At 39.8% G+C, this 23,884-nt stretch overlaps 1 protein-coding gene across 36 annotated transcripts in view; it reads left to right on the top strand.

Moving 5' to 3' along the window:
- LOC124054897 (receptor-type tyrosine-protein phosphatase delta-like) overlaps positions 1-23,884 on the top strand; it is a 339,738-nt gene that overhangs the window by 291,503 nt on the left and 24,351 nt on the right. For 7 of the 36 annotated variants that reach the window (XM_046381377.1, XM_046381378.1, XM_046381379.1 and 4 more), the window contains 19 exons: positions 88-96; positions 851-868; positions 2,883-2,993; positions 4,241-4,252; positions 7,314-7,583; positions 8,715-9,296; positions 9,793-9,938; positions 10,317-10,461; positions 12,137-12,445; positions 13,283-13,476; positions 13,851-13,877; positions 14,258-14,375; positions 14,793-15,380; positions 15,804-15,904; positions 16,048-16,304; positions 17,543-17,636; positions 19,572-19,781; positions 20,836-20,996; positions 22,999-23,010. In XM_046381377.1, the coding sequence (XP_046237333.1) occupies positions 88-96; positions 851-868; positions 2,883-2,993; positions 4,241-4,252; positions 7,314-7,583; positions 8,715-9,296; positions 9,793-9,938; positions 10,317-10,461; positions 12,137-12,445; positions 13,283-13,476; positions 13,851-13,877; positions 14,258-14,375; positions 14,793-15,380; positions 15,804-15,904; positions 16,048-16,304; positions 17,543-17,636; positions 19,572-19,781; positions 20,836-20,996; positions 22,999-23,010 (3,364 nt within the window). The remainder of the gene's footprint in view (positions 1-87; positions 97-850; positions 869-2,882; positions 2,994-4,240; positions 4,253-7,313; positions 7,584-8,714; positions 9,297-9,792; positions 9,939-10,316; positions 10,462-12,136; positions 12,446-13,282; positions 13,477-13,850; positions 13,878-14,257; positions 14,376-14,792; positions 15,381-15,803; positions 15,905-16,047; positions 16,305-17,542; positions 17,637-19,571; positions 19,782-20,835; positions 20,997-22,998; positions 23,011-23,884) is intronic. The other 29 variants (XM_046381382.1, XM_046381395.1, XM_046381381.1 and 26 more) reach the window with 19 other exon arrangements.

Raw genomic sequence — 23,884 nt, 5'->3', positions numbered from 1 at the left:
AACGAAGCCTTGTTAACTAAACTTACTTAAAGAATATAATCATATTCTTATGCTGTCTCTCTTCTCTCTATATTTTTAAATCTACAGAATCCTTTGGTAAGTGCTTAGCTCTAAAGCACACATCACCCCCCACTAATTTCCATGTTTCCAAACAACTATTAAAATGCATGGCATGCATTTTACTAACAGATAGCTTAGTTTATGGGCTACTACTAGAGACACATACACTCTTCCCTCACCCCAAGGTGTTCAAGTGTCCTACCACTGCCAGCTGCTACCACCTTTATCTGAAGATTATAATCACCAAGCCCTAGCATAGTAATGTCATATACTGACCTGGGTAATGACCTGTCCTCACATGTTTGTTACTCACTCACTGACCCACTACTTACTCACTTACTGAATCTTTTAACACCAGCACAGTAGGTACGGAAAGTTCAAGAGTTTTAGGGAGGTGACCAGCTCAGATCAAGCAAAGGGATGTCAAGTTCTTTTTTCAAAAAAAAATGTCTGTTCTCAATCTCATAAAAAAAGTCCTCAAAGTCTTTCCCTTCAGTAGATGGTCTTCAGAAGCCATTGCCACTTCCAAAATGGCACCTCCCCGTGGCACACCATTGTACAAGTTCTTCTCTCTGACCTATGAGTTTTCTATGATGAATTCTGTCTTTCTCTGCCAGTAGAGTACAGAAAAGTTCTTATTCTCTCTCTCTCCTTTCTCTTTCCTCTAGTACCTTTATTTACGTACCCTGTTAAATCTAATTTGATTCTTCTTCCAAAGCCCCCAGCCTCTATCTACTCGTACTAATGCTTCTTCTTTCTAATCTTATTTGCATTCATATTATCCACCCAGGTGGTACACCAATAAGAGGTAAGAGTGCTGAACTGACGTTCACAGAATGAAAATAATACAAATTCATTCTTGCTGTCAACCCATCCATTCACCTGAATCACCTCCATTTTTGTCCTGTTTACCAAGACCAAATCCCATTACGTTCATATGGACCTTCCTTCTTATTTGTCCTGTTTCGTTGACTAAATTTGTATTCCATCTTTTTGTCTATGCTTTATTTACTCCTTCGTATTCTGGTTTCAAGAGCCTGTTTAGCTCAGTTGTGATATGCTTGCCCTGGCTCAAATAAGCATATCCAATGACAATTATTTTTTTCAAACTATATTTTTTCTGTTCATTTTTGTTTTCTTTTTGGCCATAGCGAATCATGTGTCCCTCTTTTTGTCCAACTAAAACAACCAAGCATTTTTCCCCCTTAGCTGTTCTTGTTCAGCACTAAAAATATGCACAGATGCTGTGGAATCACGCAGGCATGGTGAAGACAACATTGCCTCTCCTCTGCTTTTTTCTCCCAAAGAATTCTTTCTATCTTTGCAAACTATTTTTTTTTCCATTTCTTCTATTTACTTTCCTCTCCTGTACCTCTACAAAAAAGCCCAAACAACCACTTTTTTGATAAAGTTTCTACGGTGCTTTTTTTTCTCTTTCACCTATTTTTCTTACTTTTCTTGGGTTTGGAGACTATTTTACTTTTTGACTTTTTTTTCTTCAGGGTTTGGGGAAGGCAAACAGTAGAGACTGGCGAGGACCTGATTGGCTCATTTTTGCCGTGTGACATGAAGCTGGAGAGTTGTTGATGCTTAAAGCCATTTTTCCCTTGCTCATGTGACACCACACTGCTGATCCCATTGGTGGATTTTTATGGGTGTCTTTTGTAGCTTGCACAAGCTAAAGCAGTGGTTGGTTACCTTCTTGTCGGCTCAAGCCGATATTTTGAATTTTGTCTTCTAATACAATTGCATTTTATTTTTCAGCTAAGGGTTGTCAGAAGGTTGTAAGTTGTGCCGACATACATTTCTTGCCAAGATTTGCATGTCAAAACTTTTGTTACAGAGGGTTATATGTTGGTTTTGCCTAACATAATACTTCAATTATCATTTTTCCACATATATGAGCAGCATTTTTCAATTTTTTGTATGGGCTGCATTCTTTTTTTAAAGTTACTTCACCTAAATGAAGTCCAAATTATTGTGTTAGGTGAATGTTACACTTGATCTGTGATTGAATATGCTAAAATTCATAGCCTACCTAAATTTCTTTCTTTCAATTGTCCTTCCTTGTTATGCTGCTTTCTTATACTGTAAACCTCTTTTGTTTGATCCATGTTTCCCTGAAGCAGTATCACTCATCCCCATATTGACCAGTCCAGTGACATGTTGTATATTGAAGGGCTTGCCCCTATTTCTTCAAAGTGAAATTATGACTTTTTTTTTTGACATTGGCGCTAGGATGAGTGTCTTTTTTAGATCCTATAGTCTTATAAGTAATCAAGCTTTTTTTCTGAAGAGGTCATCAACAAGATAAATGTAGACAGAAAATATTTTAGGTGTTATCCTTTTCTTTTCTTTTGGATTTGGTTGACAGTGTGTTATTTTCTTTTCCCTTGTTGTTACTTTAGACATGTTAAGAGCAACAATATATTTGTATTGCAATGTCTTGCATGATTACCATTTGCAGCGATCCCTCACCTATAGTAGGACTACACAGTCTCCATTGTACCTCAGCCAGTGGATCATGCTGTGATAATGATGGGGGATAAACTTAAAAATTTAGAATTTATATGAACAGATTCAAGAACGTAGTATTTTATTCATGCAGTCTACTGGATATTGTTTAATTACAACTTTTCTCAAACTGTTCAACTACTGAAGCTTAAGGACAAAGCAAAACTAGAAATGAAGGCGGCTGTTTCTGGCCTTGAATCCTGAGGTCAAACAAGTTTTTTTCTTTTTATTTCTGCTTGTGAACTCGATGCAGTCAGCATAATTTTAACCCAACATACCCCGTTACCCCGTTTGCTATTCCCAACCAGGAGCCCTCCAGATAGAGCAGAGCGAAGAGTCTGACCAGGGGAAGTATGAATGTGTGGCGACCAACAACGATGGAACCCGCTACTCTGCCCCTGCAAATCTATATGTCAGAGGTAGGAACCTGTGATAACGGCACTGGCATGCTTCTATCAAACATTATATTAATGCTCTCTTTAAAATTCATGAGGAATATTTAAATCAGCCAACAAAGTCTGCAGGAGCCATATCCTGTTAGGTCATTGTAAGTATGCATTGTTTAAATTTTTTGTTTTATTTTGTTTTCCTTTTGCACTTGACTTACCTGCACTTATTTGAACCTACAGTATGTATCTGTTATGTGTTTCTGGTCCTTTTTGTTGATTATCCTGAGTCTAACACCAATGACTAGACTGCTTGCTGTGTTTATCTACTAATTGCCTTTCAAACCTGACTGCCGGAGGTGGTAAAGGGTGGATGACCCTCGTCCATCAGTCCCCACTCTTTTCCCAGCAGTGCACAGATCCTTTCAGGCCTTTTCTTTTTCTCCCAATTGATCAACACTGGAAGGACACCTTTATTCTCATTATTGTAATGCTGACAGTAAAATTAAAGAAAACACCAGTTAAAACCAGGAGAAAATAATTTCAGTTTGGAGTCCTCTCCTACTCCATATGTAAAATTTGCTTAGTTACTGTTAGAAATAGCTTTATAAATAGCTTTATATACATACATACATACACACACACACACATATATATATAGAGAGAGAGAGAGAAGAGAGAAAAGATTTTTTTCACAGAGGCTGCAATGTTTCACCCTTCAAACTCAAAATATTTGGAGCATTGGTGCAACTGCTTCTCACTTGCACACAGCAGTCAATAATTACTTTGCTTTTTGCACGAAATCCAATTTCATTCTTTCAGTATTGTCTTCTTAAATCTCTATCTACATCTATATGTAGCAGATATACTTTTATGAATTTCTTTTGTAACTTTTACTACGCCTGCAGTCCTATGGTTAGCTTTACATATCATCAATGACTGTCCAGTTCCTAAGTAAGAATATACACAATATACCAAAAAAAAAAAGAACTGTAAAAGAAATATATTTATCATTATAAGCTAACCACATGACTTGGGCAGAATTTGTATTAAAGGTGAATCATTATTTTATTCAAAATGTTAGCTCAGACAGGTCACACTAGTTGTGGGTGCCAGAGAGACACAACGGGCTCCCTGCACTTCAGAAAGACGAGGTCCTTCAAATTGTTTAAGTAGCATTTGAACACCTAAAACATGGCCTTTTTACTCTCTGTGTTTCCCTTGTTTTTCTCCTGTCCTTATTTCATTTTGTTCTGCATCAAATTCCCTACATCCCTCAGAGCTACGAGAAGGTTGGTGTGTTTTTACTTTTTGAACACAACACAAAACAGAAGTATATTTTTGAAAAAAATATTTTTTCTTCTTTTACTTTTATTAATATCATATCTATCTTTGTCATGTACTCAGTGTTCATGTTCCCATTGAGAATGCCCCTAGTCCTTGTCAGAATGCTTGACTGTTCAACAGGTGGTGCATGTTTGCATCTTTGAGGTGGGGTGGTAGGGGATGATATTTGCATCTATCTGAGGGGCTATTTGCATGGTCACCTCTTAACTGCTTGATGTAGTCATCCCTTTTCCCCAGCCCTTGCCCCACACCCCTTACCCTGTCAGTTTTCCTGCTTGCTTGATCCTATGACTAACAACACAGCAGGTCCACGGGATAAGATAATAATAATGAATGAAATGGTATTAATATAATAAATTCTACTTGAAGGAAAACATTACAAAAGTAATATAACATATATAACACCTGGAACTGGTAGCTACTGTTATACATAGATGCGGTGCTGCACTGAGCACTGAATCTTTCTCTCCATCGGGCAATTTAAGCATCACTACACTTAAATTTTCCCTGGGGTGCTCTTTCAAATTGAAGTTTTTCAAAGACGTGTGAAAGCAAAATCCACTCTTTTTTGTAATTGCAGTAAAGTCAACCACCAAGCTGTAAAAACAACCTTGCCCTCGGAGATTATACACTTCCTCTGACGAGAATGTTTCTGAGCAGGAAGTCATGAAAAAATTATGTATTTAGAGCGTTATCCACAAGACTTGACAAATGTAATGATATTCAAATGAGCAGGATAATATTATGTCTGTGGGGAGCGTGATCCAATTGGTTATTAATTAAATATTGAGTGAGAGAAACGTTGTATTTAATAATGCAAGCAGTTCCCCTAGTTTTCCTTCTCTGGAGAACTCGAGTCTGTTCAACAGAATAGGCTTTGTGAATTAGGAGCAGGCAGCAGGAAGCGCTTTCCTATGTTGCAGTCAAATATAGCAAATACCTGCATAATGTACTAGATTAGAGACAGAGAATGTTTACAAAGCAGGGTCAGTTATTGGGCAGTAAATACAAATAAACATTTCAAAAGTGACATATTATTAAACTGTTTTCTTCACAAAAGAATTAAATGAGTAATTCAACCGAAGATAACAGTAATGTTTGACTACCACGAGCAGTAACACCCCCCACCCCCACTTGTTCTATAACAATAACTGTCGTCCCTGTATGTTTCCCTTATGCCTAAGTCCCTTAGTTATCCACATCATCTGTACTTAAATATATGTACATAAAAACCCTAACCAGTGAAACCCGAGGAGAAATACTTCATCATTTTGATTTTCCTTGTGCCCTTTTATTTACCCTTTGTGCCAAGATGTTGCTGTTCTCTTTGTGTTTCGGGGTTCTCCCAGGACCTTTAACTTGTGCTATCCATATTTACAGCAATGTAACACCATCAGCCTAACCCTTCCATTTACACCGTGTGACACCATGGCCTCCTCCTGACCCTGTTACTACTCGATTTGTACCTGCAGCCCTCTTCCCCCGACTCCCTTACATGGTTGCCTCACAAAGTCACGTCTCCTTGTATGCATGACAGAATCTAAAGGCCGTGAAGCCATCTATGTGCATTATGAATGTGATACATTTAAGTTCACTTGAAAGTGGAATCTTTTCTTTGAAATTTTAGCCTTTTATTTCTTTGTTTGCTTTTTGTTTTAAATATTTTTTGAATTGTGTATCCACTAGAGCTGTCAAATGATATGATTTGCTGGAGCTAATCATGGTATATTTTGAAATGACATGAAAACCCCCCAAGTATCTTATATTGCTGAAAGAAACAAGTTTACCACATATCTAAGTGTTCAGAAGGAATGTTTCCTGCAGATGTGTAGATCTTCAAGCATCTTATCCCCCCTCTTAAAAGATCCAATGCTTTCTGAGAAACCCTTGGCTTGACGTGTAGAGGCAAAGCTGAATTTCAGAACTCTCTCAGGCTTTTATCTTAAACTACATTAAGAGGCTTGCAGGTCTGTCAAAATAATTTTAATTTGGATCACTTGATGTTTTCGTTTTTTCTTAGTTTGCAGCCATGGACTGCAACCAAATCAAAAGCAACAAACCAGAACATGGACTGTACAGTCATAGAATATAGCCTGGGCAGACATATTAGTGCTTTAAGCGCCAGCATAATTGGTCCTCTTGTGATACTCTAAAGATGTCTCATTTGTCATTAAACTCACCAGCAAAAAGAAAGTATGTAACTTTAATCCCCTGAGCTTTCTGTCAGTGTTCTGAAGTCTAAAGCCATTCTTAAAATGTTTCCCTGCATATCCATCTTCATGGCATTGTTTCTATCAAAGGTAGGCTTGCACAAAGCATAGCAGGCTTCTTAGTTTGCATAATTGTACATGAAAGGTACTACGGGGGTGTAGCTTAGAGTTCTGAGTGCATCTCATAGACCTGAATTTAGGGATGTTCAATTAAAACAATCTAAAATGTGGATGCATAACATTTGACAGCCCTAGTCTCTTCTTTGGACTGAGCCTGACAAGCACAGAAAAACGTCATTCCCCTTCGATACATCTGCAACTACTCTGGAGTATTATCTGTCTGTGTGATGTGAGAATGTGATGCGGGACATTATCTCACATCAGCTGGAAGCACGCAGCCTGAAAGTTGTTTCTTTGCATACAACTGTGGAGTGCTGTCGACTCTCCAGCACTTTGTCCAGTTCTGTTTATCTGTACCGATGGTGACACAGTATTTTTGTGCATGGCACTCATATTGGTGTTAACCCATTTACCATTGAAATCTATAAGTCTTGGATCAAATGTGTTTTTCTTAACTTTCATCAATCACAAATTGTCTTTCTAGAAACTGATTTCATTTTTATACTATAATTAAACACTTAATTCTGCTAATGTTCTTGTTTTATGATGTAGAAATGTTGAAAAATTAGTCAGTTTTCTTTCTGGTAACAAGATATTTCAGAACATTTTTTCTACAGAAGGAATTCAGTTGCTCCATTTTCTGCTGGGTTTTCACTCCATGTTTTGTCTTTTTCAGTACGTCGGGTGCCACCACGATTCTCCATTCCACCTACAGACAATGAGATCATGCCAGGCGGCAGCGTCAATATCACATGTGTGGCAGTGGGATCTCCCATGCCATATGTCAAGTGGATGCTGGGTGCTGAAGACCTCACTCCCGAGGACGACATGCCCATTGGGCGGAACGTCTTGGAGCTTACAGACGTCCGGCAGTCAGCGAACTACACCTGTGTGGCCATGTCAACCCTGGGGGTGATCGAGGCTGTGGCACAGATAACAGTGAAGGGTAAAGCTGCTTCTTATTCTTATTTATAATTTAAGACAAAAAAAAGCGGCAGTATGCTCCTACAAATAGGTATGTTAAAGCTAAAGTGGGACTTAATAACAGGTCATTTATGATGCCCCCCAAAAATGTTCCAAATTCTGCACGCGGTTAAAATTATCTGTCAATTTGCAGCAAGTTCACATAAGGAGTAAACTACCCAAGTGGAGACTACTGGCAGTGCTTTAAGGAAAGTTATTTACCTCTCCCTGACACGATAAGTCATCTGTGGAGGTTTCCTTAAAGCTTTAGACAAACCCTGACACCAGCTTCACTGCATTAGGTGCCAGATTGAGAATATAGTGAAGTTCTTATCTCTCAGCGGGAGAGCTACAAAGCCACAAGCTCACCATTTCAGTTAGCAAGAGGTGAGGAGGAGGCAGCATGAGATGGGTGTGAAACGTAGTGAGTATTGTTTGGTGTCCGCTGTAGACATGGTACTTATCTGAGCGTAATCATATCTGCAGTGCAGTACACCAGGATTGGTCTTGCAGCATTCACGTGCACACAGGGGACAGACTAACGTACGCACACACACAGCTTTGTTTTTCCTAGACATAACATGAGATATTAGTCACAATATAACAGTCTGGCAGCAAGCTCCCCCAGAAGCATACTTCAGATGGCATATAAAGACAATATATTGCTCTGAAATCTTTTGCCATGTGCCATGGCGTGGGGAATTAAAGCAATAAATTTACCTGTTAAATTATTAAAGTGATAAACACTGGGAAATCTGAGATTAACAACAACAGCACTCTCAGCTGCTGAACAGGGGGTATGCAAGCCTTTATTCTCATAACTTATATCATACACAGTTTTTTTTTCCATTTTCTTTTTTTTTTTTTTTAACAAATGTAAACTAGAAAAGTGATAAAAAATAAATATGTATCCTCCCACCTCCTAGAGACACACTTATGACTCCAGATATACTGTATATCATCGGTACCAAGTTCAATGAGCTGGTAAATTAATGTAATCAATATAATTCAAACATCTACAAATTAAAATAAGTCTCTGTGGCCTACAACACAAAATAAATTACTCTACATATGTATGGCATTATAATTTTGCATTTTTTGTTCATATTCACAGCATTGCCCAAGGCTCCTGGCACTCCTGTGGTGACAGAGCGCACAGCAACCAGCATAACATTGACTTGGGACTCTGGCAATCCTGAACCAGTCTCCTACTACATCATCCAACACAAGTCCAAATACTCAGAGGACTTGTACAAGGAGATTGATGGCGTAGCCACCACTCGGTACAGTGTGGGAGGCCTCAGCCCGTACTCGGACTACGAGTTTCGGGTGGTGGCGGTGAACAACATTGGGCGAGGGCCACCCAGTGAGAGCATCGAGGCGAAAACAGCTGAGCAGGCGCCCAGCACGGCGCCAAGGCAGGTCAGGGGTCACATGCTGAGCACCACCACAGCTGTCATCCACTGGGATGAACCAGAGGAGGCTAACGGGCAGATCATGGGCTACCGAGTCTACTACACCATGGATTCTACCCAGCATGTAAACCTTTGGGAGAAGCAGATTGTACGGGGGTCTAACTTTGTCACCATTCAAGGCCTCATCCCTAATAAGACCTACTACATTAAGGTTTTGGCCTACACCTCAGTGGGTGATGGACCTCTTTCTCCAGATCTTCAAATCATTGCCAAGACTGGAGGTGGGCATGTTTTGTTGTTTTTTTCCCTATTTTTAGAGAAGCCATAATTGAACAAATTCAGAGATTAACAAAAGTTCATACTCTACAATTAAACTTTGAGTGTCACAAACATTTTTGAAGCTACATTTTTTGAGTCACCAGTCCTCATTAGTGGGTTTCAGTTGTTAACCAGAGCTATAAACATAGAAATCATCAGGCTGTCAACAAAAACTTAAGTTGGCTTTCTCAAGTGGGGAAAAATAGTTTTGCATGAGAAAACTTAACTAAGAACAATAAATTCAAATGTCTTATTGTTTATTTCTTATAAAAAAAAAAGCCAAATTTTCTTTTCAGCATGAAGTAACCACGTACTATGTGTCTGCACTGGACTAATTTGACTGCGCCTTCTGAAATACAGTGTGGCTCTGTGACATCTGTGCGAGTATGACTGTAATGATAATGAACAGTGCAAGATGTAGACAGTAATGAATTTATCTCTTCATTGTGTGCATTGCAGTTCCCTCCCAACCAACTGACTTCAAAGGAGAAGCCAAATCAGAAACAAGTATTTTACTTTCATGGATCGCCCCAGTACAGACTGGACAGGAAAATCAAATCACAGGATATGAGCTCATGTACAGGAAGAGGGATGACAGAGAGGAGGTGATTATTTCCTGAATTGAGCCAATTCTTATTTGATTAAAAGTCTGCAGTACAAACTAACAAACTTTAAATCATACAATCAGTTATCGAGTAGTTGTAGGTGTTAATAGCAATAATGCATTTGCTTTATAATGCAGTGTTATGAAATTGGGTTTTATTGATTGATTATTGATATTAGTATCAGATTGATTACCAATAATCAATAAGTCTTTCATATTTACATTAATACCAGACCTTTATTTATATAAACTAACTTCGATTTTGATTGATACTCCAAAATTTTATTTTAAAATCAGAAAGGCCAGTGTGCTTATATCATTTCTTTATTTGGAACTCCGTGTCTATTTAAAAACTGACAAAATGAAATTTTCTCCACAGAAACGTATCAGCTTTGAGCCAACAACAACATACCTGCTGAAGGACTTGAAGCCCTTCACTACTTATACTTTCCGGTTGGCTGCTCGTAGTAAACACGGAGTTGGAGCTTACACCAATGAGATCTCGGCAGAAACTCCACAGACACGTAGGTCTTCTTCCTTATCTGACGGAGTTTAAACTATTTTGGAAGGAACACATTTTCAAATGCATTGCAACTTTTAGGTGTGCTGCAGAATCCATAAAAGTGAGAAAAATATCAGAAAGGTCCTGAGCACAGATAAAGTGAATAAGATTTTTCTTCTGAGGGTTCATGCATTTGAAAAGATGTGACCAATTTAAATAGAAACTAAGTGTTATGAAGTCTACCTGACCATGCAGTATTCACTTTGAAAAGGTTGCATGGACAGTGTATGCAGGCTTTCCTGTGCAGTCAGGAGACAAGGTTACAAAAACTACCTCTCTCCACCTTTGTTGTGCAAAAACAGTCTTGACTTTAATGAATGATAAATGAATTATTTATAGGAATGCCCATATATGCATTACCCAGCTGTTTTAGAAGTCAAAGGGCATTTTAGAAAGCCTTGTCTCTTGACAACGCATGTCGGCCAAAAACAAGAGAATAGAGAATTTTTGAGACTGAGCTTTCTATGTAGCTACAGTGCCAAGAACCACTTCTGTGGACGACAAAGGGATTTTCCCATTTTGAGTATACTCAATTCAAATTAGGATCAATAAAGTTGTGGAGTAAGGATATCATAGAAAGCTCAAAAACAAGTATTGTCTCTGTAGTTAGGTGCACTGCCATCCAAATGACCTCAGAGTTATGAAACAGGTCGAAAACTGAAAAATTGGATCCTGTTGTTTATAAGTAAATTGAACCAATTCCAGTGCAGTTTAACTCGTTTGAGAATTCCCCTCAAACCACAGGTGGAAAAACACTGAGCTGTTTGATTTGACTTTACAAATGCAACGTAACTCTGAGGTCTCTGAAAGACAAGGGCAGAGATCAGGTGGGTATAAAAAGCTCAGAAGTTCAAACTCCGCTTAGATGTATGTTCTGAGGTAAATGATGAAGTTAATTTAAATAAAAAAAGTGCATGCCAATGTTATCAGAATCTAATAAATCAGTCATGTCTCCTTGGGAAGCTCTCTGTTGTACAATCAGGCTTTTACCACAAACCAACAGGCTTCGGAAAGGTTGGTGACAAATACAACATTTTTTCTATTTTAAACTAGTTAAAGCATCAACCTTTATGTTTTTGGATTGATGGTAACTGCTTGCCAAATCTGCCTTAGTCTTAGTCTTATCACTACATTTATTTTTAAATGGTTTATCTTGAATTGTTTCTGAAGTAGTTTGAAATAGTTTTAGGTTTTCATTTTAGAATTTAAAAGTTTTAAGAGATTTTATATTAGCATATATGATTTTTGTTTCCCTTTGTTTTTGAAATTCATTTTTTCTTGACAAAGGTAGGTTACATAATTTGAAGCTGTCCTTTTTCCAGTCAACACCTTCCATTCATCATCAGTGTATACACCTTTGTGTTGGTTCTTGCCGTTTGCTTTGTATTTATTTGTGATGTCTCATTAATTTAAAACGCTTTTCATTTACCCACGTAAGTCCTTGTGATTTTTCCTCATTTTGTGTCATTTTATTTTTCTCCTCTTTCTTCCTTTGTTTGGTCAATTCTGCCATCATCACCCCGCTCAAAACAAAAATTGAATCTTCTTTCGAACAAAAATCCAACTCAATAAACGGCCTGACCAAAAAAAAAAAAAAAAAAAAAAAACCTGCACCTGCACAAAATCCAACCCACCAGAACCTTCAGGCCCACCTCAGGAAGTCATGTGCTATAGCTCCAGCTCCACCAGCATCCTGGTAAGTTGGCGGCCACCCCCGATAGAACTACAAAATGGGATCATAACGCAATACACCATCCAGTATGCTGCGACTGAAGGGGACGACACTACCAGACATCAGCAAATCTCCAACATACCCCCGGAAAGCTCCCAGTACCTTTTGGAAAACTTGGAAAAATGGACTGAGTACCATGTGACGGTCACTGCTCATACAGATGTGGGAGCAGGACCAGAAAGCCTGCCACAGCTCATCCGCACAGAGGAGGATGGTATGTGTTCGCTAAAACAAAGCCACTGCTGCAAATCCAGTCTCCCCTCTTAACCTATCCCGTCAAATACTAACAACTACATCTACAGTCCCCTCTTCTTCTCTACTCCCTCTGCCTGCTTCTAATATGACTGTCGCCACTTGATATTTTAGCCCCATTCCGGACTACGCACTTTTTTTTTTTTATCTAACAAACTGTGACTCACTGTGCAAAAGCACTTTTTTTTTGTTTTTTTGCCTTTTTCCTCCCTACGCTGCTCAATTTCAACACATGGTATGGCATTTTCAGCTGCAGGCCTCCAACTTCCAGTCCCAACTGTCATTTTTGAAACTTTGCAAGATTCTCTGCAGTGTTTTTGAGTTCTGGACAGTGGGAATAACAAAAGGTGGAAGACATTTTTTTGAAGGCCATTTTTTATATATTTTTTTTTCTCTCTTCATGATAGAATCATTTTTTATTCATTTTTTTCCTTGCTCCATAGCCAAAATTCTTGTAGTGCTTCAAGCATTTGAAACACTTAAAGCCCCCCCTTTGGCTCCACTTTTCTATTTTGACAAACACATTTTTATTCCATGTTTTAAAAATCCACTCTACCCATTTTTAATGTTTCAAGATTAGGTCAGTTGTCAGACCTGTTTTTGCTGTTGGTTTTTTCCCTTACCATTGTTGAAATATTGATGTCATGCAGTACTTGTTGCAGTTTGCTGCACTTTTGTGATTTTTTTCTTTTTCGCTGCAACATTTTCCACTATGGCTTTTGGGAAAGATTTAAAAAGAGGGTGAAGGGCTTCTCTATAATTTTGACCTTTTTTCTTCTATCCCATGGTGTTCCTCCAGTTCCTAGTGGGCCACCTCGTAAAGTTGAGGTGGAGGCTGTCAACTCCTCATCAATTAAAGTGATCTGGCGTTCACCGATGCCCACCAAGCAGCACGGTCAGATCCGAGGGTACCAGGTGCACTATGTCAGGATGGTTAATGGGGAGCCCACGGGACAGCCAGTCATCAAGGACATACTGATTGATGATGCCCAGGTACAACACGCTCCTCAGCCAGCCACCTCATCTCTCAGACACATAGTCTCGCTTTCTCTCTCTCTCACCTTTCCATGCACTATAACAAAGTCTTTTATTTGAGGTTGAAAAAGCTATCACGATGTCTATCAACAAGTGAACTCAGTAACATAGTGACCATTTTGCTGTTCTGTCACTGAATACAATTCGACATTGGATGATTGTTGCTAGTTGCTCTTTTTTTTTGTTTGTTTGTTTGTTTTTTAATCAAGAAACCAATTTATTTGGTGGTAGCAGACATACTCTGTGTGCGTATTTTCTCACCAGTGATTAGTGTCTGTACCTGGGACTTACTCATTGTCTCTTTTCTCTCCATATTCTTATATCGTAATCAGTGGGAATATGATGATTCAACCGAACATGTGAGTAGTTAAACTTAACAAAATTTCTTTTCCTTTTTTTTTTTTTCCTGGCATCCTATGCATGAATGGCATGTATCTTTAGGGCCTGGTTCTAAACAGTTACAACTTCAAATTCAATTTAACCGACCAAATAGCTTACTTTTATGCTATAGAAGTTTGAATTATATTTGTGTTTACTGGGGATATTTTGTTGCCCACCAAAGTATAAAGCACTATCTTTTATCCATTGAAGCATGCCTCAACTTTAAGTGTATGTTTAGAGAAAGTTTGTTGTGTCCTCTGTGGCGATTATGCTGACATCACATCCCGCATTTATATCTCGACTTGCTTATTTCTGAAAATCAGTCAGAATGTGCAACTAAAGTTCTGCATCTTTACAGGAAATGATCATCACTGAGCTGCAGGCTGAGACCACATACTCAGTTACTGTGGCTGCCTATACAACAAAAGGTGATGGTGCACGCAGCAAGCCCAAACTGATCACCACCACTGGCGCAGGTAACGTAACCATCACTACTGACAAATCTCCTGTGGTTCTCTGCTGATACACTAGGTTTTCCATATAAAACCACATACATGTTCTGTCAAGCTGTGAAACTGCAGCCAGTGAGGTTGAAAGCATCAAGCATGTTAAGTGTGAAGTCAGCTAGTAGCTGTCTCATTTAGTGCAATAACTCTTATCCACTGGTGTGACACAACAATGCTGAGGGCACTTTCAAAAGAACAAAAAATGTGAAGAGAGTGAAAGAAAAACAAGAAAAAAAGGACAATAACCTCTTTTGACAGTAAAAGTGCTTGCAGACAGACAGACTACTAGTAGAATGACTGATACTGAATGCCTGTCTACAATAAATATGATAAAAATGGAAGCATATTTTTAATAATTTGTCACTTTCTCCATTGGTACTGTCTTAGTTCCTGATAAACCTCGGCTAATGGTCAGTACAACCAACATGGGCACAGCTCTCCTCCAGTGGCATCCCCCAGCAGTAACCCACGGTGCTCTGCAAGGCTACCGCCTCCGTTTTGGCCGCAAAGATGTGGATCCACTGACTGTCATTGAGTTTGCTGAGCGAGAGAACCACTACACAACCAAAGAGATACATAAGGGAGCCTCATACACTTTCCGCCTTTCAGCGCGCAACAAAGTGGGCTTCGGTGAGGAGACAGTCAAAGAAGTTACCACAAATGAGGATGTGCCAAGTGGCTACCCTCAGAGCATCAAAGCAGAAGGTGCCACCACCTCTACCATCCAGGTTAGCTGGCAACCTGTTTTGCTGGCAGAGCGAAATGGTCAAATAGTGAAATATGCTCTGCAGTACAAGGACATCAACAGCCCACGCAGTCCCTCAGAACTCTTCATCACCGCACCGGAATCAACAGTTGCACTGGATGGCCTTAAGGCAGATACCACTTATGATATTAAAATGTGTGCCTTCACCAGCAAGGGCTCTGGTCCTTATAGCCCAAGTGTCCAATTCAGGACACAGCCTTTGGATCAAGGTAGGACCAGTCCCTGAACCTTTTAAGCCCTTTCCTCTTTAAAATCAACCTTTCCCTGCGCAGCCCTTTCCAACCACAGCAGCTTCCTCTAAAAGTGGCTGATGTTGACAAACCAAACAGAACTTTGATATTGACATTCTATCCTATCCTTATGTCCCTGTAATCTAAGAATGATTTAAGAAACTCATATGGAGTAAGTATGTATGTCTCTTTGTGTCTTGTCAATCAAGCAAGGTCAGTCATTAATTTAAGAGTTGGTGTTGGTAAGAAGGTAAGAGGACAGTGTTGAGTTCAGTGTAGTACTAATTTCAGCCTGGTTTTGAAGGAGACATTCTCAGGTAAGCACCGGTATGGGACAAGTGGTGTAGATAAACAGAAAAGGATGTTTTGTGTCTAAATCACCCGCTCCACCCTTTCTTTTAGCAGTGTTTGCAAAAAATTTCCACGTGAAAGCTGCCATGAAATCTTCAGTGTTGCTGACATGGGAAATCCCTGACACCTACAACCCAGCTCAACCTTTCACTGTGAGCACCGCTTAGAAAAACATGACATTAGCATATGTATTGACATATTCTACACAGAGTATATTCTTCACACTAACTATTCAGTTAACATCCACAACCAAGACTTCAGTGTCCACATGAAACATCCACTTGTTCACATACAGATCCTCTACGATAATGGGCAGAGCGTGGAGGTGGATGGGAAGCTAACACAGAAGCTAATCACGGGTCTTCAACCTGAGACACAGTACTCCTTCCTCCTGACCAATCGTGGAAACAGTGCTGGAGGTCTGCAGCATCGCGTGTCTACCATGACGGCCCCAGACATTCTTCGCACCAAACCCTACCTGATAGGAAAGACCAACTCAGATGGTATGGTGACTGTGGAGCTACCGTCAGTGCAGACATCTGAAAGAGTAAGGTGAGTAGGGATTATCAGACTTGAGGTTCTTTCTAAATGCATATAATTAGGGCTGCCCCTGAAATGCTGATTATTCATATCATCAGTCTAAAAGCTCCCATGTGCCTTTCTTTTTGTTACTTAATTTAATGCACTTTTTCATCTGTGTCATCACACACAGAATAATACAGGATAACAGAATAGTATACTGCAAACTTTAGTAAACTCAGTTTCCCCTGAGATGATGCATCAATCTGAAGCACCGACTCTGAGTCAACTCTGATTAACATGAATCCACATTTGAGTACTGTCCTACTTGTAACTGCCAACTTACATCAAGCGTAATATGATTTGACTTTATAAAAATGACTCTTTTGTTGGATATGTGACTTATAAAGACATCAGTATGGGGCAGTGGATCTGTCCATTGCTAATGTCCACATTACTGATGATTATTTCTTGCTGATGAATTGTGAATGGAAATAAACAAGTTAACTTGATAGCTGACCTTGTCAGGGATAATTCCTCCAAAACAGAGTCATTTATATTCATCCCTCCATTTCAGTGTAATATCCACTTCACCTCAGTCATTACACACTGAAGCAGCCTGAGTCATTTCAGCGCGCTCCTCTAAGCCCTGTAAAATCTCTCCTAGCCTTTCAACAAAGCCCGGGGTTGTCAGAAGGCCAAGGAGCACATCTGATTGTAGACCGACGCTTCAAACCTATCTAGGGCTTTTTGATCTTGCTGGATGCACTTGGCCCACTGTCTTCCATGCCAGAGCTTAAGTCAATTACGTTCCCATTAGCCTGCCACACTGCCTTCCTGGCTAATGCAAGCAAGTACAGTGACCAACTAGCAAGCCCAGAAAACTCTGGCAGAGGCCTTCATCTATCTTGCCACCCAGATGAAGGGATGAAAATCCCTCTAATTCTGTATCTTTGCTGCATTCACAGAGGTCTTCTAATAAGACCTGAGGGGGCCTGAGTGAGGTGTAACCATACTTGACTTCACTGAACATGCTTAAATTAAACAGAAAACAGAGAGGAACACTGTCCTAATCCAGTGTCAGTACATGTCTACACGGTGGGCATGGGGCAATGCTGTATTTGTTCTTGCTGTCATGCAGGGCTTTGTTGAGGAAACAATGACCTTAGTCTTGCACTACAACTGGTGAACTTGGGTCTTTTGAAAAGTGGCAGTGATCACTGACCTTGTCTAGAATATTAATGTACGGTACTTTACATTTTATTTCCCAGGGGATATTACATTGTGGTAGTGCCTCTGAAGAAGCAGCGCACTGGCAAGTTTTTCAAACCCTGGGACAGTCCTGATGAGATGAATTTGGAGGAGGTAAGTTTAAAGGATGAGCTGCATATAATGACTCAGGTTACCAGGAAAAAAAAAGTAAAAACATGACATGTCAAATTTCAGTGATTTATCTGCGATACAAATACCGCACTCTTCTTAACAGGGCCGACATAACTGTGCACATACCACACATTTCTTATCTCGAAACCAGGAAAAATAAGTTGAGGCAGTTAAGAGGGCAGGAGAAACAGTAGATGAGTCCCGCTGATTGACGCAAATAGCTGCAGAGAGCGCTGTTCATATGGAAATGAGAACATGAAGTAGCCATCAAGAGCACTGCAAACTCAACCCCTCATCCCCACCTCCTCCTCCTCCTCTTTGTGTCTGTGGTAATTACCTGAAGAGCTGCATCAGGCCTGCGTGTCTCTTCTCATTTCAGGAAAAGCTAGGCTACTGCGTATGCACAAAACACTTGACAACTTTTATATTTAGCCAGTTGAGATAATTCAGGAGCTTCTGTACGTGTACATTGCAGACATGATTAAGTGTGTAAGCAAACCACTTTTATCACTATGTATTATACATTTCAGGTACACCTTCAGATGCAGGGTCAAACATTGGAAAGTAATCGATCTGCACATTCAGTGCAGCACACACTGTAGTCCTGTCCAAGAAATTTGCAGGAATGGAAACTTCGAAAAACTTTTACCCCCTCAGGTTACAACAATTTGAAATTCTGACAACAATTTTTATTTGTGAATCAAATCCTCTGGCAAATTTTTTAGCTTATTTGGAAATTGCAAGTTTTAAAATATTTATTTCTGTTGTATAAACTTCACAACACATCACAGGTCTCAGAGGCTAAAAAGAAAAAGGCATTGGCATTGGCTTTGCAGCTCACGCCTACAGGCCCATGTCTGTAGCCTTGACCGATAGCCCAAAAGTCGCCCCTCTCTGTCAGAATTTATTTGTTTGTCAATATTGGCACTCACCTTTTCACAACTTTTCCCAAGGGCAGCTAGATTTAGCCGTGTTGACAGGAGAGATGATTGAAGACATTATCGGGCAGCACCAACAGCCCCGCAGCCAAAACAGAGCACACACAGGAACGCACACACTCTAATGTGAATGACAGATGCACATAGAACACACACACGCATACTCACTCTTCCACACAAGTCAGAGATATGAAATCAGACACCCAAATAACTAACCAGGCTTGATTAGCATAATTACGAGCCACACTTTGTACTGGAAGTTTAAAGTCAAATGGTTCAGACGTGGATGAAGGGTACACTTTATGCATTTCTTTCAGCTCATTAGCATTATTAGTACTATTGTTGATTGCACGAGCAAAGGCGGTGATTTTGCCTCTAATTAATGTTAGACTTTTTAAAATATAATTTTGTTAAAGTTACTTGGGGAAACAGTTTAAAGCCATTTGTTGATAACAATGTAATTCATCCTCCCTTTGCATATTTAAAAAAAAAAACGCATTGGAAAATATATAAAAATTGCGCACTGTTCATCAAATCCAGCAAAAAAAAAAAAAAGACAAAAACTCTATTTGTCTTGGCCATCTCAAGGAAAAAAATGTATCTGATTGTATCAACAAGAATAAGTAATTGAGCTTGAAAGTTGTAAATTAATTCAGCGCCTCTCTCTTTTTTTTTTTTTTTTTTCCACTGTTTGACAATGTTGGATAATCCTCAACTGTTTTATATGCTGGGAATCCACACAATCTTTTAATTTCACAATCTTCTGTAGTCAAAAAAAACAGATGAAATAAGTCATTGATCTTTTCCATAATTTTCTGCCTCTTTTAATCAACATTTTCAGCTCAGCTCAGAAAAAAAAAAAAAAAAAAAAAAAAAAATCAAGATAGACTGATTTGGTTTGTGTAGATGTGTTTTCATGTGTGTGCTGGAACGTGTCCCTGTGTGTTATCAACTGTCTGCTTCTCGCTCCTCACTGTAGCTGCTGAAAGAGATAAACCGAACTAGCAGAGGACTTCGGTACCGGAGGCAGGCAGAACCCAAAGCCTATATCGCTGCCTACTTCAAAGACCTGCCTAAAGACTTCACCCTGGGAGATGGCAAGATCTACGGGGACTTTGAAAACAGGCAACTCCAGAATGGCCAGGAGTACATCTTCTTTGTGCTTGCTGTTCTGGAAATGTCTGAAAACGTAAGGCTGCTCTTTCACACAGGTCTTATCAGTTTTATCCATATGCATCTCCTTTTATACTTGAGTTCAACTTCAGACATGAATTGCTTTCCTCTGGGTTATCCCATGCTAGCGACCTCAGGTGTGCTGAAAGCTGTACATGTTAAAAGACAGAGAGGGTTAAATCCACTGCATCTTGGCACAGGGTCGGAGTTTGCTTCTGGTTAGATGTGTTACTCTGAGCCCTTGTGAGGCTTTGACTTAAAAAAAAAAATCTGCAGCTGGCCCAAGAAGCTGACCCTTGCTGCTTTAGGGAGAGAAACCCCTTAAGACCTTAGCTGATCGCAAGAATACCTCGATAACAGGGCACCTCTTTAATTGCGTCCTACGTGCGGTCCACCTTATCTCCGCTGCTGCAGCTAGTGTGTATGTGTGCATGTGTCTGTCCGGAACAGAAGACCAGAAAGCTTTATGATTAGGCAGCTGCAGGCGTGATGATGGATTTGGTGAGCTGAAGGGTCTATAGTCCTGCTTCGCACTCTCTCTGCTAACCCTGAGTTCAGGTAGAGCAAAAACGATAATGACTGACGGAGGTAAATCTCTAATTTGCCCACTGAAGCATATATTTTCTTCCCACAAGACCATTTTTTTTAATCTCCTCTCAGAATGTGAAATAGTTCAATCAAGGCTCCTGTATAGAAGAGATACTGAAGATCATTTTGATTATCCAAACTGCAGCTTAGCAGAAATTATACAGCAAAACTTTGAATTGGCTTTTAATTTGTATTGTTGGTCATGCTGTCTTTGTCAGAGTCTTGTTAGATATGCTCTGTAGTGGGAGGAAATTAACTCAAGTCTTGCAGTAGTGCTTTGAATATCTTGAACTCCTCAAATAAGTCTGGAACTTGTGTATGTCCCTCAGTTCTGGATGTTCGTGTAACTTAAGGTGACGATCAGTTTTGGTGTGATGACAAAAAAGGATATGTCAAAATCACCAGATGACAGTTACAAGTATGGAACGTATCACAGATTCTAGGATAGAATATTGATCAGTGATTGCTTTTCCCTGTCTCAGATCATGTATGCCACAAGCCCCTACTCTGACCCGGTTGTGTCAGCCGACATCGACCCCCAGCCGATCATCGATGAGGAGGAAGGTCTTATCTGGGTGGTGGGCCCTGTGCTAGCTGTTGTCTTCATCATTTGCATCGTCATTGCCATCCTTCTCTACAAGAGGTGAGGGTATTAAATGAAAAGAATTATTTGTGAAGCGAATGCACAGGAATCCACCTCAGATGGGACAGTTACCTTAACACAAATCGTGTGAATACGATGCACAATACAAACACTATCACTTATATATGTGCATTTAAAATTCATGTACAGCCACTCAAAATGTAAGTATGACCATTCAATATTTAACATTCATGACACTAACACATACACTGCACAAATCCTCAGTTCACACATTCGAATCCAGACAGTAAATGTGAGGGTTTTAACTTAAAGCCTGAGGTGTATTGATCTTCAGACTATCCATGACCAGTTGCATGCTCTAAATCTCAGATGAGTACATCCAAGCGTTCTGCTACCGAAGCTGCCATCAAACGCCGACGCCCACAGTCCACACAGACACGTGCGTTAACTGAAAGTTAATCAGACACATCCATCTGCCCCCCCCCCCCCTCGTATAAGCACAAACACAACACGCTCACAAACACATGGAAAACTGTGGAAAACACTCGAGGTAGTGCACATTCACACCAAATCAAAACAGCCTTTTTGTCTGAAACCCCCTAGTGGTAGTGAGACCTCGTGCTGTCACTGCTCATCAGTCAAGCGTAGGAGGGAAGAGCTTTGACTATCTGCTTCATGTCACTGCGTGTGTGTGCAGATTTAGAGAGGCCCTGGGGCCTGGGCAAGCATCCAGACACCCCAACACCTCCCCCTTTTACTACTACCCATTCCACAAGAGAGAGCAGCTCTAGATCCTTGCTGTGACCTTATGCTGCCCTCCGACATAGCAACGTCACACTTATGCTCATATCTCGCATGCATGCGTCCAAGCACAGACTCTGCGTCCTTCACTGCATTGTCTCTTCTCACCTTTTACGTAATTTTCTGGCAGGTTCATTCAATCAAATGTCCAGTACTAAGCAGAATTTCACAGTATTCGTCAAGAAGTAATTTTGGGAGGGCAAGATTAGTAAGTGAAGAGTCAGCACAAGCTATGATCAGGAACAGTACCAATACGGAAGACAAAAAATACATCAATAGCTGTATAATGTAAGCGGTTTATGTGTAGAGCTTTATTCTGTCTCTCTCTTATAGCTTATTGTCCTTGGATTCCATTTAGTTTTGGTTTGGATAGCACAAAAGTGAACTGAAAGTGAATAAAGATGGCGTGTGCGTGGTGCTTCAGAGTTTCCATTTGTGGCAGGCAGTTTTACACATCAATTACCAAGCCAGTGTCTCCGCCATGTTGGGGAACTTTTGGTGCATAACCAGGAGGTATTTTTCTTGTCGAGAACAATTTTTATGCGACTGAGTGCTTCTCTTGTGCAGAGCAAAGGGCAACAGCCATGTTATGCTGAGCTCTGGGAAAGGACAAGAGAATAACAATGTGCAACTTCATCAGAGAGAAACATAAATCACACTTACACATGGAATAACTGAAATCAAATCATGTATGCTACCTGGCCAATAGATTCCTTTCAGTTTTTTAAAAAAATTGAAACACACATTGCAATGTGGTATATGCCTCATAAAATTATGATCCCACATGGTGCTCATTTATCATGCCACATGCATAAATCTTGAAAATGCATGATTCTTGATTTTAATAAATGCAACAATGGTAGTCTTATTTGCAGGAAAAAGACAGACACAGCAATTAGAAGTCGAGAGATGACTTTTATGCTTGAACAAGAAGCAATCAGCTGAAACTGCTTGAAATAGCAGAGATACAATGTACAAATCTGTGATGCACCTGGGAAGCTGCAGTATTTGAAACAAAGCGCCTTAAGGCAGCATAATTGAGCATCATCTCTGAAGTGAAGCATCACTAATCTTGCACATAAAGCAAAACTGAGATATGGCTGGTATCGTTTGTCTTACGTGGAGTCAGTCTTTCGCTCATTCTACAGGAAACTTTCTGGAATTCTCCATTATATAAAGCTAAAGGTCTTTCCACCTAATGTTCTGTCGATATTTCTTTTCTTGCTGACCAATGGAGCAGCAAACCAGACAGGTAAGAGTGAGAAAGAGGAGCAGAGGAAAGCCAGATTCCTTTTAAACCTTCGAATTTAACAAGCAACCCCTTGCTATGTGCTTAGTCATGTCAATGATAAACTTGTTACCTTCTGCAGTGATTCCCAACTGCTGTGCCGCGGCACATAGGTGTGCCGTGAGAAACCGTCAGTTGTGCAGTGGAAGATTATCCAATTTCACCTGATTGGTACACTAAGTGAGCGGCGTGTAGTGACAGGCAGAACAGTTAACCGATCCGAACATTTTTGTTTGGTGGTATGCCGCGTGATTTTTCTAATGTAAAATATGTGCCGTGGCTCAAAAAAGGTTGGGAAACACTGACCTACTGTACACATGTTTCATCTATTCCTGCTGTTGTTAAACTTTAAATTCTTAATGTCCAAATCTGCACATATTTCCAGTTTTGTAATTACTGTTACCTACAATACATCTGATTAATCTCAGAGAACAATGCTGTATTGATTGATTGAATTTAAAAAAATGCACGGTCATCTATGAAACTAAAACCTTCATTAAACATTCATATATCATGTGAAAAAGAGGTAAAGGACAAATAAAATTGTTTATACTTGCATTCAACATGCTAAAAAATAAACCTATAATCAAAGGGAGTGGAACAAATAACAAGAGCACTCTACAATTAAATGCGATCCAGTACAATAGCCACGTAGCAAATGATACGTTCATGTTGGTGTTGTTTTCTTTTTAAATACAGAAACAACACCATGTTACAATATAATGCCTTAACACCACCCTCATCTTCGGAATGACTATCTGACAGAATCACTGAAAAGAGCTACACTCAAGGTAGCACTTAATGTGCTATTGTAATGGATTGTATTATTCTGTGAAAT

The sequence above is a fragment of the Scatophagus argus genome, chromosome 23 (assembly GCF_020382885.2).
Source record: "Scatophagus argus isolate fScaArg1 chromosome 23, fScaArg1.pri, whole genome shotgun sequence".
NCBI classification, from domain to species: domain Eukaryota; kingdom Metazoa; phylum Chordata; class Actinopteri; family Scatophagidae; genus Scatophagus; species Scatophagus argus.
This window is presented reverse-complemented; position numbering and strand designations above follow the sequence as displayed.